The sequence below is a fragment of the Athene noctua genome, chromosome 5 (genome assembly GCF_965140245.1).
Source record: "Athene noctua chromosome 5, bAthNoc1.hap1.1, whole genome shotgun sequence".
NCBI lineage: Eukaryota > Metazoa > Chordata > Aves > Strigiformes > Strigidae > Athene > Athene noctua.
Window position 1 is genome coordinate 19,765,011 of NC_134041.1, and position 16,845 is coordinate 19,781,855.

General features: G+C 38.9%; 1 protein-coding gene across 2 annotated transcripts in view; it reads right to left on the reverse strand.

Moving 5' to 3' along the window:
- Nucleotides 1-16,845, reverse strand: part of ABCA4 (ATP binding cassette subfamily A member 4) — an 85,891-nt gene that overhangs the window by 34,318 nt on the left and 34,728 nt on the right. Inside the window, exons 14-19 of one of the 2 annotated variants that reach the window (XM_074906591.1) lie at nt 15,508-15,713; nt 13,952-14,128; nt 11,116-11,338; nt 8,563-8,784; nt 6,447-6,651; nt 3,770-3,865 (exon numbers count right to left, since the gene is read on the reverse strand). In XM_074906591.1, coding sequence (XP_074762692.1) covers nt 3,770-3,865; nt 6,447-6,651; nt 8,563-8,784; nt 11,116-11,338; nt 13,952-14,128; nt 15,508-15,713 — 1,129 coding nt within the window. The remainder of the gene's footprint in view (nt 1-3,769; nt 3,866-6,446; nt 6,652-8,562; nt 8,785-11,115; nt 11,339-13,951; nt 14,129-15,507; nt 15,714-16,845) is intronic. The other variant, XM_074906592.1, reaches the window with a different exon arrangement.

Consider the following 16,845-nt stretch of genomic DNA (forward strand, 5'->3'; position numbering starts at 1 on the left):
TTGCAATTATAGACTCCGAGTAGACAATCCTGACTAATATTAGATACATGATTTATATTTTGTACATGCAGTTCTAAACCAAATTCTTCACCACATGAAGAGAAAGGCCATAAAAACATCTCTCAGACTTACAGGGAGTGAGAGGAAGAAAAACAAAATAAGATTAAATGAAAAGCAAACTGCTAAATTGCTACTTAGATTAAGAGACTAGCTCCAGGCTGAAATGAATGAGTTGGTGTTAAGTTTTGTACAAGAATTTCGAGCTTTCCAATTTGGTCTTAGACCTTGCTGCCATGAAGAAAAGCAGTTACATAAAATCCCTAATGGGGACAGGCTTGAAGCAGGAAGAACAGTGATGTAAGAAGAGGGAGCCCCTGAAGGAGCTCTTTACATAACACAAATTCAAGCTGACAGCCTAAAGCACAACTAGCACAACTGTAATTTACAGGATGGCCTAGGACTTAATTTTGTTGTGAAATTTCAACATAACTTTCTGCTGTAAGAAATTTTAGCCCATAGAGCTGTATAATATTTCTTGTTGCACAAATAGCAACATGAACAAGTTCACCACATCACCTAAAACGGCATTGTGGGGCATGCTGATATGGGGTGCACTGACAGAAGCAAATTTTAAAAGTACCAAGATAATTTATCAGTTTATCTTCATTTTCAGCTGTACATTTATATTATCTGACATTTTCTTATCCAGTTTTCTTCCCAACACATTAACCAGTTACAATAAATTAAGAAAATTACCATTGAAGTAAACATATGAGTTGAGAAAAGTTCTACGGTTGTTCATGTAAACTGAGGCACTGAAGAGTCTTAGTTCTTCAAATAGGTAAGAATCACATGCCTCCTACAAAGGAATTAATCAGAGATGACCTTTCCAACTGTCCCTGCTTGAAAAAACCCAAGGCAATGTTTTATAGAAGAGAGGATGAAGTATCAGCACACTCAGGCTAGGTGAGACAATCATGGAATAATTTAGATCAGAAGGGACCTCAAAGACCTCCAGTTCAATTCTCAAAAAAAATAGGGCCAATTCAGCTCACAGTGACCTACTCCAAAAATGGAGATTTCACAACCTGAGCAATCTGTTCTTGTGTTCTAACTACCTTCACAATAAATATTTTTTTTTCTTGAATTAGAATTCCTGTTTTCCATCTTACATCCATTGCTTCTCATGCTTCCACTAGGCACATCTGAGAAGTCTAGCTCTGCCTTCGCTTTCTCTCTTCAGGTTGAACAGATACAGCTCTCTCAGCATCTCCTTGTATGTTATATGCTCCAGCTCCTAATCAACTTGGTGGCTCTTTACTGAGCTCTGTCTAGTAACTCTATGTCTTCCTTTCAATGAGGATCTCCAATCTAGACAAAACAGCACTCCAGATGCCATCTCACAAGTAGAATCACTTCTCTTGAACTGATGGTTATACTCTTGCTAATAAAGTTCAGGATGCATGTGGTCTTAACTACACAGGCACACTGAACATTGAACATATTGTCAACCAGAACTTTTCTACAAAGCTACCGGCCAGCCAGGTGGTGGCCAGTCTCTATTGTCCTGTGGAGTTATTCCATCCCAGACACTGTATTATGCATTTACTTTCGTTGAACTCCTGAGGCTCCTATAAAGCCATTTCTTCAGGCTGTTGAGTTCCTCTGAAGAGCTACCCTGCATTCTACTGTTCCTTCCAGCTTGGTATTTTCCACAAATTTGCTTATGGTGCCCTCTATCCTATCATTGAGGCCATTAATAAAGTTATTAACCAGTATTAAGTCCACTGTCAGTCCCTGTCAGATCTCTGCTACTAATAACTGGTCCCCAGTTATGCTTTGTACTGCTGATCACAATCTTTTGAGCCCAACAGTTCAGTCTATTTTCTGATCACTTTGGTATCCACTAGCATCCTGTATCTCATCAATTTGGCTATCAGAATACTATGTGAATCCATGCTAAAGTCCTTGCTACAGTCAAGTTAAATGGCATCCACTGCTCTCCCGTTGTCCACTGATTCAGTCATCACACAAGAAAATCAGACTGATTAGGTAAGATTTGCTCTTGGTAAATCCATATTCATGATTTCCTATCACCTTTTCTTGGGAAAGGCTTCCAGAAGGATCTACCTCTTAATCTTACCAGGAACTGTTAAGCATCGCAGATCTAGGATGAAAGCTGTAGAAGGGACTGCAAGATTGCCCCATTTTTTTCTCAGCAGTGAGCTGTTAGATCAGCTCAGCTATCCGATGTAACATCACCTACAATATAAACTAGGCTTCAGTTAAGCAAAATGTTTTATCTAAGTAGTCTAAAAAATGCTGTTAAAAACTCATAAAATATAAAAAATGGCAATAAAGTAGTAGCCATAAACTTTTCTGTTGCTGACCTGAGCAACCGAATATTTTGGGCCTTCAAGCCTTCTCACAACCTTTAGTTTGGGTACTAAGAAATCATGAGTCTGCCTTGTATTGAAAATACATTAAAGAACACACAGAATTTATGAGGCATTAAGATAACCAAAAAGCTGATTAAATTTATACTAAATTTAGGCCTAAACTAAATGAATAGAAAATGTTAAAAATCTGTAAGCAACTGTGCTCCGAATTTGAGATATTCAAAGGAGCTCTGGTGCAGGACATGCCCAAATTCCACAGAAAGTCAATGAGATGTAACTGGCTGACATCTTACCTGGGTCTTCGGAAATTTCCCATTCACCTATAAACATGCTCCAAGTCCTCCTTTGGCTCTTTCCTCCTCCTTCCTATATAGTCAAATTCCAATCTGGTGGGGAGCATTTGCAAAGCCAAAGCAGGTAACATACTTCATAATATCTAGACAAGCCTCTACCATTCTGAATACCCTCACAGCAAATCTAAAGGGGAACCTGTTCATTCCCTCAGAATGCACCAGAAGGCAAAGCCTCTTCAAAAAACCCCAGTGTTATCACCTCTTATTTTCTGATCAAAGCATGTGAGCAGTGGATGTATTATCAGCATGTTCACAGAAAGCATTAACTCCCTTCTGGTTTATGTGTATCACCCTGAGATGAGACCGCCTTGTCAGCAGTCTGTCTGAGTTGATGAAAGGTAAAGATGGTAAAGAGAAGACTGAAGAAACTATTTAATCTGCCATTTTGATTGGTTTCACTGTTACCTTGTAAATTTAAGACAGATTTCAAAATACCACTTTCAGCAAGCCTCTATTCCAGACATAATTCTGCATTAATTCCTATTTAAATACAATCACCTACATGTTCTTAACTACTCCTATATCAATGCACAGAAAAAAAAAATCCACAAAGGCAGGACTTTTGTACTCATTCAAGTTAGTCCAAGGGTGGCATAAATTTTCATCTCCCTTACAAAAACAAAGTAAACAGATTTAAATTAGTGTCAAACTAGATAGAAAATAATCAGGTTTAGAAAGATGGGAGAGCAGCAGTGGAAATAAGATCAACATTGTATTTCATTTAAAATCATTTCACAAATGAGAACTCCTTGAATGTCTCAAAAGGTGTTCGTTAGAGAGTGGAGGTTTGATGTTGCTTGTTAACCCATGCTTTAAAGGCTCTCAGATGGAACAGTGACTCACCTCTAATAACTCTAATAATAGCAGGCCACTCCCAAGTTCAAAGGTGCCTACTGAGATTCCCAGTGTATGGCTGTCCAATCTTTGCAGCAGCTCAGGTAATGGAAATGTTACATAGTAATCTCTAAGTGGATCAGTGGTTTTACTTCCAAACACTAAAGTTTTAAAAGAACTCACCATCAGCCATTGTTTCCTCAGATTTTGGGTTTCTAGAGCCAAGCCAGTAAGACTCCTGCACAGGGAAATACCAAGGCTGTGGTAGCCCATAGTCCCCTAAACAAAAAAAAAAGTAGGTAAAGTGTACTTCATAAACATGTTCCTCAGTATGCATAAATTCATCTAGGCAAAGTCTGAGCTATAATTATAAACATTTGCAGTCCTAGTGTTGCATATCAGAAGGTAAACCACCAAGTACCTGACAGAACAGATTTTGTTTGCAGATTTTTTTTTCTTGTGGACATGAATAAAATACTCAGAAAATATGTGATCTGATTTGCCCTACCTTTTCTTAAGTAGAATGTTTTTTAATTACGGAATGAAGTTACTCCCTATGTGGGATAAATTTGAATCCTCATCAACCAGGCAGCAGCTCCCAAGGTACACCCTGACTGCTCAAGATGGGATCCCAGCCTCACTCAGGGATTTTCTTTTAAGGTCCACTTAACACTTAAGGGCTGACATGACTGAAAAGCTTATTGTATTTACACTTATTACCCTGGGCCTGAATTCACAACTAGCAATGAGAAAAGAGACTCTGGCTGTTATTTCAGCACACAGCCTTGCCGAAAAAGTGACAATAGAGTAATCCTTTTCTTAAGCAGAAATGGGCTTTTTTGGTCACAGGTTAATTCTGTTTTGAAAAGACAAAGTACAATAACATTTTCAGTTCTTGTCAGGCCAGATCAGAGTCAGTGCAAGTCAACACTGCTTTCCTGGATCATACTGATTTACAGAATGCAGGGATTTGAGCTGCTATGTTTAAGACTTGCATCCTTTTGAACCCAGATATTACTGGCCTTGTGCTACTTATTCAAAATAAGCAAAGGGGATTTGTGATGCTCACTGAAAGACAGTCAGTTTTTCTATACTGAAAACCACTGTTTATGAAAGTGTCTTCTTATTTCTGACTTACCAAAAATAACCTGTATTTCAGGCAACCACTTGCACTCCCATTAATACACACAAAAGTTCTGTCTGCATCCATAAGCAGTTGTCTTGCACTTGTTATGGACTGGATTATGCCCCTTTGAAGCTGGTGGCTAAAACAACTGCTTCTCATTCAGGATAAATGCAAAACCCAAGTCAGCTCCATTATGGAGCAGAATGCTCAAATAACCAAAGGACCAGGGTGCCAATGAGTGGTTGGCTGCAGAGAAAACTTGAGCAGGAGCTGAACTATATGGTTCAAAGGATTATCCAGGGAACTCATATCATAAGCTCAAAGACTACAGCATTGATTTGGTAGGTCTGCATTTGTGTGACAGACAAATGCTATGAGAAATTTCACAGAAACACAAGAGCAGAAAGCCAAGGAGACACTCAGTGCAAATATTGGGAGGAACTGAAGCTAATGAACAGAAGCCCTGAGAGCCATTACTTTTGTGTAAAGTGCCAGTTGAAACAAAACAACTTGGATCTATGAGCAAAGAAACTCATGTTTAATTCCTGCTGTGTTCATGGAAATAACACATTGCTCATTCTTTTTTATATAAACAGAGTTGCAACACGGGCTTCTTCAAAGAGGAACTTTTAGGAAAGTTACTGCAAATCAGCTTTGAAAATAAGTATTTTAAAATAGCATTAAACTTATTTGTGAGGACATATTTCTTAAAAAGTGAAAAGGCATTAATTTGGTGTAGCATACCTCACTGGTAAGGACACAAAGCAGACTTAAGGTCATATTTTAATTTTGAAGCAAAATATCCTCAGACACAGCTAAAACCATTTAACAAATGCTTGATTTTTCTTGATTTGGATTAACTATAAGTGATGTGTGCAGACAAGCACCATCTTACCTTATCCATCATTCATTTTCCTTCATAGCTAGAAAATCTGCAAGACCTCAAATTCTGAGTAACCACTCAAGCAAAAAAAGAAAAAAGAAAAAAAAGAAAAAAGATAGCTATCTGCCAAGAAATTCTAGAACTGCAGTTCACATGTGGGAGTAATAAATTAACAAAAAGAAAGCTCCCTTGCTTGTACAGCATAAGAGTAACAATATTCAGTAAGAAGCAAGGTAACAATTTAAGCTACAAGTACAAACCATTTTCTCACAAAGTTCCCAAACTTTGCAACTGATAACAAAGAAAATCCTTTTGTGAACTTGCACTAGAACCAGGATTCCCATTTAGTTATTAAATAAATCCACACAGGGACTTTCACAGCTACCTAGGATATAGTCTCAAGAAATCGTACCAACCTTTAAGAAACAGTTGGCCTAATGTGGCCATAGTATATATGTGAACTAGAAGTGTTATTCCTATATTTTCAAAAAATTTAAAAAATTCTCACTAGAAATGGTTGAAACTTCTCAAAATAAAAATATGTACACAAATTGTCTTTTAACAGATGACATTTTTGTAGGTTTATTTTGTATTTAAATTTTAAAACAGGAGCAGAAACTGCATCCTCCTTACTCTTCTTCCTTTTCCATTCTTTTCAGGACTAAAATAGGAGAAAGGAAAAAGAGAGAAAGAGGAAGCCCTTAATAAACCAGTGGTGCTACACTGGATAAAACTCATGGTCTACCATGTCCAATACCCTTTTCTGACAGAGAAATACTCAAGAGACTGATTAGACTAACACAGTTTACAACAACTACCACTACTTTTTTATGAATAAGAAACTGACATACCTGGAAAAACATTATCAAGATACCATGAAAGTATTCCATATAGAAAAGCATCAAAAAGCATCATTTTAATGGAAAAAAGGAAACTATATTCATCTCCTTCCAAGGGACTGGTACTGATGTTACCCCACTGTAGGCCAAGACCTTGCTCTTCATAGCGTGACAAGTATTCCGTACCAAAACCAAAAGCTACTTGAGAAAGCAAACTCTGGAATAAAGGAAAAATGATATTCAACTCAGTATATTTTGTAAAGCAAGCACAAAAAAGTGACTTTTAGGGACTGCACTTCAAAACTTGATAATGCCTAGCAAATGATCAGGGAAAAGTAGTTTCACTTTTGTATTGGACTGGGATGTTTAATCCTCTGAATGGCTGCAATTCTAAGCAGTATTTAGCCATAACAGACTGAATTGAACCTTGGCTATACTTTCTTTTGCTACCAGGCAATGTTCACAGCTTGTTTTTTCCATTAATGTCTCTGTTCAGAAAATACTACAGATGCATCTGAAAGTTTGCAGTGTACACCTCTGCCTATCTTGGAGAAACAAAATATTTCCTGTATGTATGTGGCAGGGCCACTATGAGTGACATGACAGAAAGTACACCAGATGCTCAGGGCAAGGAAAACCACAACCATACCCTCCCAGTGTGTCTGCTACTTGGTTCTCACACAACAAACTTATAAACCAGTATAGTATCCAACATTGCACTGCAAAAACAGAGCAGGGAGTGATATAGTGCTGTTTCATAGGATCAGCAAGGAATGCTAGACCTTAGGAAAATGGACAAGAGGGATCCCAACAACTCTCAGTGAGACATTATCAGTGTGCTAAGTAGAAAATGTTTTATTTCCAGCAATACATTAGTTGTTCAATTACTTTACTTGTCCTTAAAAGCTTTTATTTTTTTCTTCAGGTTCCCTACACATGCAGACCCTGCCCCTTACCATCCCCTGTAATTAGTTCTCCTTCAGAAACTAACTTTTAAACAACAAATGTAAGACCAAATGTTATCAGCAACAGAGAAAAATATTAATTGCTTCCAGCCAGCAAATATCCTTTTTTACACGGATGCCTCCTCCTTCACTTTAGGGTGAAAAGAGGGTTGTCTTTATCTCAGACTGTGTGCTAGTCTCAAGGTTTCTTCTCAAACCAGAATTTGTCAGAGGCCAGCCCTACTCATTTCCTGACTTAATGACAGTATCAAGGTTTGCACTTTATTGCCTTAATTGGTACAACTAAAAATGGTATATATTACAGTTGTATAGTGCATCAGAAAGCTGATCCATAGCCATATTTACACCTAGTTACAGCTTTTAAAATGTGTTTTCATTTTCCTTTTTCATTAGATTTCCTAGTATAAGAGAGGAAGACAGTACTTCTCTTTTACCTAGGTTGTTAAAATGCTTAGCAAAGATGATGAGACTGGGTTCAAACACCTGCTCCCCTTCCTGATTCATTGGGCAACAAAAATTCAGTCTGAATAATTCTGTAAATTCACAGTTCCATTTAAAAAAACAGCAAGAAGTTTCCAGCTCCACTGAATTGTTAAGCATCTTACCTATAATGGAAGAGAATCAACAAGGAAGCACTGCACAGAGAGTATCTGCAAACTCTTAGATGGAAGGTATTTCTCAGAGCTTTGCCACTTGGGTTCAAATCTCAACTCTATATTCAGGTAAAGAAGGAATGTGAACCTGAGATCTTCTCATCCTTAGATATTACCCTGCTAACTAGGTTATAGCACAAGAAAGATAACTGTCCCCATTTTGTGAATTGCCTTTGTCTTTATTAAACATACCAAAAGTTAAATTTACTTTGATTTATAAGGAAGTTTTCAAAACTTTTTGAACATTATGCTGATTTCCTAGCATTCAAAAAGTCAAATAAATTGTATTGAATTTTCTAGAAGCCATGAAAATCTCTCTTGGTCACTAGGCCTGCTAAAGGCTTATTCACTTGCAATCTCTAATTATTTGAGAGAGATTCAGAAGTCTTTTTCTCTGAATCAAAAAAACATAGAGGCAGAGGTGTTTAATGCTTTGTTATTCATATGCACAGTGAGAAGGGTGGCTAAAATATGGTATCAGTGAAAAAATATGATCAGTGAAAGGCTTACTGCTAGGATCTTCAGATTAACAGTCACGCGGTCTTGCCAGACAAAGCAGACAATGTGGGGCAGGTACAAGGTGAAGTAGATGACTCCACTGCAGGCAGCTGCCAGATTTGCTTTGGAGAAGAAAGTGCTGAACAAGAAACACTGCATTATGGTGGCTGTGGTGAATGTCAGTAGGAATAGAAAGAAGATAAGTGGACTACTATAATGTAGTACTTGTCCGCACTGTAAGCAAAAGAAAACCAGAAAAATTTAGAAGTATTGCCACTTTCTGAACTAGCAGAAAAGGTCAGAATTGCCAATGATATGTAACATGTAATGAGTAATAAGCCAATATTTCTTACCTAATATGACTTCTAAATCTCGCAGGCAGAAATGTTTCAACACCTGAGGTCATTACAGTAACAAATCCTTCATCTAACTTTATCCCTGCTCTTGGATTATGACTTCAGGGGAGTACAATAGGCTGTGGAATTCATATTCATATTTGATGACTGAAATAAGATCGTAACTGATTGAAAACAGACATTCTGTCCCTGTCTTAATAAGCAAATGATTCTGAGCAAGATGTGCCTGCTTGGAGATTTATACATTAAATAAAACTATTTAAACTATCATAATAAATTTTCATTGATCTCATCTTCTCCTCAGTCCACTTGCTTGATGGGCAGGAAAAACAATGTAAGGAAACCTGACAAAATGCATCTTAAAAAAAAAAAACAACAGGAAAACTATAAAGCTTCTGCACCTAAATGATATTCAAACTCCAGAAGGGTATCACAGCTGAGGAATCCAAGTGCAGTTTCTCAGGGATCCTTGTGTACTAACCCACCCACTGGGTGAACTTTTATTGACCTTTCTTCCTTAGAGCTTTTGTAGATTAAAAGCTCAAGAAGAGCATGGACTGCTGCTGATTATCCATTTACTCTTAATAAATAGGTCTCAACATTGTTTTTTAAGTTCAACTTTGTTTTCATAGAATCACAGAATGGTTTGGGTTGGAAGGGACCTTAAAGATCACCTAGTTCCAGCCCCCTGGCACAGTCAGGGACACCTTCCACCAGCCCAGGTTGCTCAAAGCCCCGTCCAACCCGGCCTTGAACACTGCCAGGGAGGGGGCAGCCACAGCTTCTCTGGGCAACCTGTGCCAGTGTCTCACCACCCTCACAGTAAAGAATTTCTTCCTTATATCTAATCTAAATCTACTCTCACTTTAAAACTGTTACCCCCTACTGTAGGGATAGTGTCCTATCCCTACACTACCTGATAAAGAGCCCCTCCCCATCTTTCCTGTAGGGCTCCTTTAAGCACTGGAAGGCCGCTATAAGGTCTCCCCAGAGCCTTCTCTTCTCCAGGCTGAACAAACCCAACTGTCTCAGCCTGTCCTCACAGGGGACATGCTCCAGCCCTCTGATCATCTTCATGGCCTCCTCTGGACGTGCTAAAGCAGCTCCATGTCCTTCTTATGTTGGAGGCCCCAGAGCTGCACACAGTACTCCAAGTAAGGTTTTGAGCCTTATGTAAGGCTCATATAGGTCTATAAGGGCATAAATAGGTCTCAACATTGTTGCAACATCCCACTGGGCCTCTGAGACTGATTTCTCTACCAACAGTGATACAATCTCTCATAAGAATGTATTTACAAAGGTGCCTGACACTGGCATAGGGAATCCAGGAAAGGAAGCAAATTATAGGTATAAGCACATTCCTCTCTGGTATTACCTACCTCCTGATTTTTAATTAAAACAGTGTAGCAACTAAAGTAAGCTTTCTCTATCCAACCAAGCTGTAATGGAACTGCAAAGAACCAGAACAACTCATCAGGGCAGGCTGATAAGACTGAGTGGATTGAACCATAACTATGTATTTATACCAATACCAGTTCCCCACTTCAGAAAAGATGCAAGGGTCTTCCTTATCAAAATGCTACAGATTTATGTAACTAAATACAGCAGCTAGGAGGAGCTTGATTCTCTGGCAACAGAGATAAGAAGTAGACCTTAGAGACAACATACAAACTGTTATAAAAAATTACAAAAAATTACAGCAATTCTGATTCACAGAAGCAAAAGAGTGGTTTTTTCCTTTTTTTTAATGCTGTCCTGAAACTTCTGTCCATGCAATCTCTTTTTCCATTGAAATAGTGATATAATTTCTAAGTAGGCAAGCACTGAATTTCATAAATTAGTCACATATGGTGAATTACAAGATTAAAATTCTTCATATTACCATCCCTTCTATTTAAAGCAACAATTATTATTTATTGGGAGATGTGCTTCTGTCTACAGGAAATACAATATACAGAGTAATCAACTTGATGTATTGTTTTGTGGGGGCTCTCACAACAAATCTTACTAGTGGATATATCTTTCCGCCTCTGCCAAGTGCTGATGCTGTCATGAGATCTGCTTAAAAGCATGTGCCTACTGCATGCTGTGATCAGAACAGGCCACCAGCCATCCACATCTCCCTGTGAATAGCCACTATTCTTTCTCAACAGCAAACTGGTACGAGCAGTGCAAAGAGAACAGTGAGCTTGAGAGTGGTAATCCTCACCATAATCAGTGCTGTGAGGAGGAACGTGCTCACAGCCATCATGACAAAGCTGTCTAGGAACCAAGTGCACCAAATCACCCCATTAGTTACACCCCTGTTCTTCATAGCCTCTTTCAGACGCATTTCCTTCTCCAGCACCATACTCTTCACAGTCATGGAAACTGAATATATCCAAGCCAGCACCATGAAGATGGGAAAGGCGCGGTTTAAGGTGATCATGAAGCTACCAAAGCAAGAAGGGAGAAATTAATTAAATTCAGGTAAAACAGAAAAACATTGATATGAAAAGGAAAAGGGGTGGAGAAGAATGCATTTATTAAAGGTGGGACTGGAAATTCTCAGTCTAAACATCAGTAACATGTTGCTAGTGAACTTCACAAGCAACCTAAATATTAATGAACTAATGATTGCTGCACTCCCATGAGACAGATAAATGTTATTTCTGTTTTACAAATAGGTTCTAAGGGTTACTGAAGGCTACAAAACTTGTGGTGACTCATGAAAATACATCTCTCCTCACAGTGCATTGCCATAATGTTTCTACTATGATGTACACAGAATATTTTAAGATGTATGCTGATGTTAACAATTTGGGAGTGTCACTGTCTTTTTATGCTCCTAAAATTCACTGGCAAAAGAATTAAACAAATAAAGCATTAAAAGCTTCAAATGCTGCCAGCAAGGTTGCTGAAATTCATACAAACCATGACTCAGGGAATGTGTTGGGACTGTAACACATAGTACCACTTCCAGGACAACAGTGCTGGGACAGGCTGCTGTGATGAAGGAGCTGCTCCCTTTCTACATCCCTCCCCCCAGACTCTATGGCTGCTCAGCCCTGGCAGATGCTCCTTGGTGAAGCACTGCTCCAAGAGTGCTGTCAGGGTGAGAAAGATTTTGGGGTGAAAGAGCCGAAAGCATTTTCTATGAATTTGGGAATGTAATTTTTCGATTAAATTACCCTGAAAACTGAATGGACCTGATTCTTTAAAGACCAAAAGTTTAGAGCTGCTAAAAAGGAGCAAAAAACCTTCAGCTTCCTAAATCTGAGCCCTACATTTTGCCATATGCTATCATAGATACTCCATTGTCAAAACAAATGGAAATTTTTCACTTTTTCCCCCAAAATTCCTGAAAAGCAATCTGTCCTGCTGAAACAAAGCCATGCTTTTGTGGAATGGTCCTGGGTTACACTGGGTTTTGCCTGTTGGTAGACACATGTAACCCAGCACTTGGCCATGCACAGCACAACATCCACGCTTAGCACGTTTCACTTAAGCAGGCTCTCTGCAGAGGCCATCACTGGGTTTGGATATCTGCCATGAACTGTGTGTGGCTGCTGCAGGCTTCAGAAGACTTCAGCACAGATGGAGTTTCTGCCTCTGCAGTATTCTCAGTAGGGAAGAAACAAACAGCAGGCTTGCCAGGGTGACATTTTGTCGGACTAACAGGTAATGACTGATGGGAATGACAGGTCAAATTATGTATGTCTGCAATCTGCTGTTATCTGAAGTACTAGCATTTGCCTGCACAGAGCACACTGACAGAATAATGAAATTACTTCTATATTCTTTTTTTTTTTTTTCTCCCCTTTTTTGAGTGAAAGGTATACCAAGACAGTTGCAGTAACCCAGACTGCAGCACTGGAACAGGCACATTGTGAACAGGCAAGAGGCACCACTTCATAAATTCTGGAACATATGTGCTGGTTCAGGCATTATCAATGGGAGTCACAGCATCCACAGCCCCTCTGCCTCCATGGAGCCATGAAATCTCCACACCCAGGAGCACAGTCTCTTTTTTCGTTACAGAGCAACAAACAATCTGTTTTTCCTTTAGCTTCTTTATTCTGCTTTTCACCAGGAAAACAAACTCCTGTTGCCTGCAATAATGAATTGCAGCCACAGTCTTGGGATTCTGTGAGGCCTGTATGTGTCCTCAAGGACCAAAACCTACAGTTTTGGGTATTGATATATCTAGATATGATATGATTACCTCTAGGGTTAGGGTTTGGTAATACACTTGAAGAGACCAGGTTGTTTGATTCTTCAAGACTTGCAGAGATAGCAAGAGAGGTATCAATTCCATTGGGACAAGCATTTTCTGTTCAATTTTTCTTTAGGAAATGATTCTTGGGATATCAAGAAAGCTGGGTTTTAGAGATGTAATTAGGGAAAAGAAGCTTACTACACTTCAATGGATTCTACACAGTTAACTGAAGGATGCAGTGTTTGTTCTGACATGGGTCAGTGCTTTGTGTTCAGTTTTGCTACAGGCACTGGTCATATGCTACAGCATGAGGCTTAGTTTTAGTTAGATAAAAACTTTTTAAAAGATCACATTTTTGCTGGTTCCTGTGTAATCACAGAGGTAACTCCAGGGCTGACATTGTTAGGTATCAAAGCATTACAGTCAGGGTGACCTGTTGACAAGAGATTCTCAGCTGTAATCAATGTGATGGTTTAGGTTAGGTTGTTATTATTGCCTGGAAAAGTAGGGCCAAAATGCCCCAAATTATTTTCTGGATTTTGTGTGATATGCTAAACTGGAAGAAGACTGCTGCTTTTAAGGAGTCAGTATTCTGTGTTCATTTCAGGTCTGGCCACTGGTTGCCTTGATGCAGCAAAGGCCAGGGTTGGAATTAGGGCCAGAATCTTGGCAAAGGTGGCTTCTGGAGTCTGGGTTATGACTGGATAAGGACAAATTCAGTGTTATGTCTCAGTTATTGCTCTTGCATATATACTTTAGGATTAGGATTAAAACTAGTGCTTGGGAGTCTTAAAGCACCCAGCAATCAAAATATTCATCAGAATTAAGATAAACTGCTTTTACTCACACATCATCCACAAAACATGGATATGGCATTTGCTGCAGATAAATTCCTAATGGCACTTCAGTGTTGGTCTGGGTCTTTATAATCCCATGCTCAATCATGTCTTGAAGATACGCAAAGCCTCCCCAGATATAACGTAAATCATCCACAGGATCAGCTCTTGGACCAGGAACCCAGTACCTCAAAAGAAAGTTCACATAGAAATCACTTGGGTAAACAGGAGGAAAATAAATAAATAATCAATTTTAGGTACTGAAATTGTAGAGGCACTGCCTGGAGTTGTCTTTTCTAGACTTTGATCTGTCATGCCATATTGTTTGAGAAAGTGTATGACCTGGAAGGTTTTTTTGTTTCCTTTAATTTTCTCTACACTGACACAAAATAGCAATTTTGGCCAAAAATGTCCTGGCTTCAACTGGGATAAAGTTAATTTTTGTTTTAACTTCCTAGTAGCTAGAATAGTGCTGTGTTTTGGATTCAGTATGGGATTTGGTGTGAGAAGAATGTTGATAATGCACTGATGTTTTTAGTTGTTGCTAAGAAATCAAGGACTTTTCAACTTCCCATGTCCTGCTAGTGTGCGGGTAGCACACAAGAAGCTGTGAGGAAGCAGAGCCAAAGCAACAGACCCAAATTAACTAAGGGAATATTCCATATCATCTAACATTATGCCAGTATATAGATGAGGGTTGATCAGGAAGCTCACTCTTGCTTTTGGGTTTGCAGTTTCAGGATTCTCACTTCTCTGGGATCACTAGCTGGAAATGGGCTGGGCATCAACTGGCAGGTGTTGAGCAATCACGTTGTACATTACTCATTTGTATTTTCTATTATTACTACTATTACTATAATTATTATTTTATTTTTATTTTATTTCAATTATTAAATTGTTTTTATCTCAACCTATAAGTCTCCTTACCTTCACCCCTCCAATTCTCTCCTCCATTCCCCAGGATGGGGGAGGGTAAGCAAGTGGCTGCATGGTGTTTGGCTGCCAGACAGGTTAAAACCACGACAAATGTACATAAATTAATTATGTAGCAGAGTAACTGTTCTACAATAGAAATAACTGTATTTGGAATACAGTATCCTTGGAGATTAAACTGGAACAGCTAGACTGCAACTACCAGACACCATCATATTCCTCTGTGTAGACAATTCTGGGAAATTATTTCTGCTACCCTTTGAGTGAGTCCATTTGAGGGGGACTTGAGGAGGAACAGCAGAATTCTGCTGTCCAGGTGGAGGAGAGCCGCGTCTTCCTTGTCTGCCTCTCCCAGCGATAGAGCCAAAAAAAACCTTAAGTAGGTTACTGAATAGATTCTGAGCAGAGACATCCCCTTTGTTGTGTATCCATGCACCTACCCACTGCCTGGCCTGTTACAAGAGTGATATCACTTGTGTCAGTACCTGGCAACTGCAGACAGATTCTGCACTGCATTACATACTGACTGTTGGTGAATACAGTTGGATTTCATGCATGTATCCAATGCAGGTTCTAATGTCCTTATGTCTCTTATCTTATGGCAGGCAAGATCTGAGAAGGAACCATCACTTACCTGTCTTTGATTTTGTTTGTTTTCTCCACTGCATCTATGTCCATCCGGATCTTGTATTTCACATGTCGTGGAAGACTGCTGGTTGTAGGCCCTATGTCTGGAAAAATCACACCTGCCCAGAATTTGTTTTTCTCCAGCAGACGAAGGGCTTGATGAGTCAGTTGAGTTTCATCAAGATAACCTTCAAACTTATCCAAGGTCAAGCACTACAAATAATCACAAAGAGAAAAACCACATGGGAATAAACTAGTAAGAAGTATACATTAAAGCAAACATTGGTGATAACAGAAAAGGGAGGTAGGTTCATCTCAAGTAGTTGCTATTTTCAGCTTTAAAAGCTTATGCTGAAACTATTAAAAGATGATTCTCTCATCCTTCCTGAAAGCTTCCTCATTCTTAGTCTAATTCTTATGACAAATTCAAAACACACAACATTATCAATACAAGCTCAGAAACATAATTCTCCCTAACAAAACCTGTAAACCTTAGATTTAGCATTGCTGTGGTCAATGCGAGTGGATGAGATAATTCTGAAAGCAGCTTATTCCTGATATTGAAGGATTGCTTCCTCCAAGCTCAAGAAATGTCTATCTTGATAAGTAAGAAATCGAGTGAGGCTGGCCACTAAAACAGGAGCTGCTGTTGCAATTTAAGTATGACAGCAAATTTAGATGTACCTGTACTAAACATATAGCCAGTACTAGGTTCAGCCAAAGCCTATGGTGCCATGTTTCCTAATCAGATAGAATGAAATATTTTTTAAAAATATATTTAAGCCACTGTAATCATCCAACCATGGAAACGTGAACTCTGTCACTCAGACTATACTTGGAAGGGTCCTTCAAAAAGACAAATATCTGAATTGGAAAGGCTAAAGCTGCAGCACAGATGAGGTCCCAACATCTGGAACTGTCCCATAGTCTGCATCTGGGAGATAAAATTAACTCAGCTATAAAGTAAATCTGGCTACAAGAGCTTTTTAGCAGCCTAGTTGAATCAAAACACTACCCTTTTTCAAGTTTTGAGACTTTTTTTTCAGCCTAGGAAGTGCCTGAGTGAACACCAGGGAACTAAAGTATGACTTATCCATAAGAAAAGGACATTAGCCATGGACTTTAGCTGAAAAGCACTTTGTCATGTGAAGTGCTGGGCAAGTCAGAGCATAAATTTGAATCTCAAAGTCTCTTAGGTATTTAGGCATTTATTCCTATTTAATGCCAGTCAACTAGTCAATTGATCTTACCGATAATATTGTGTCCCTACTGAATTCTGACATGTGATTAACCTGCTGGCTTAACATGCTACCTCAATAATAAAATGCAGTTTATCCTTCACAGC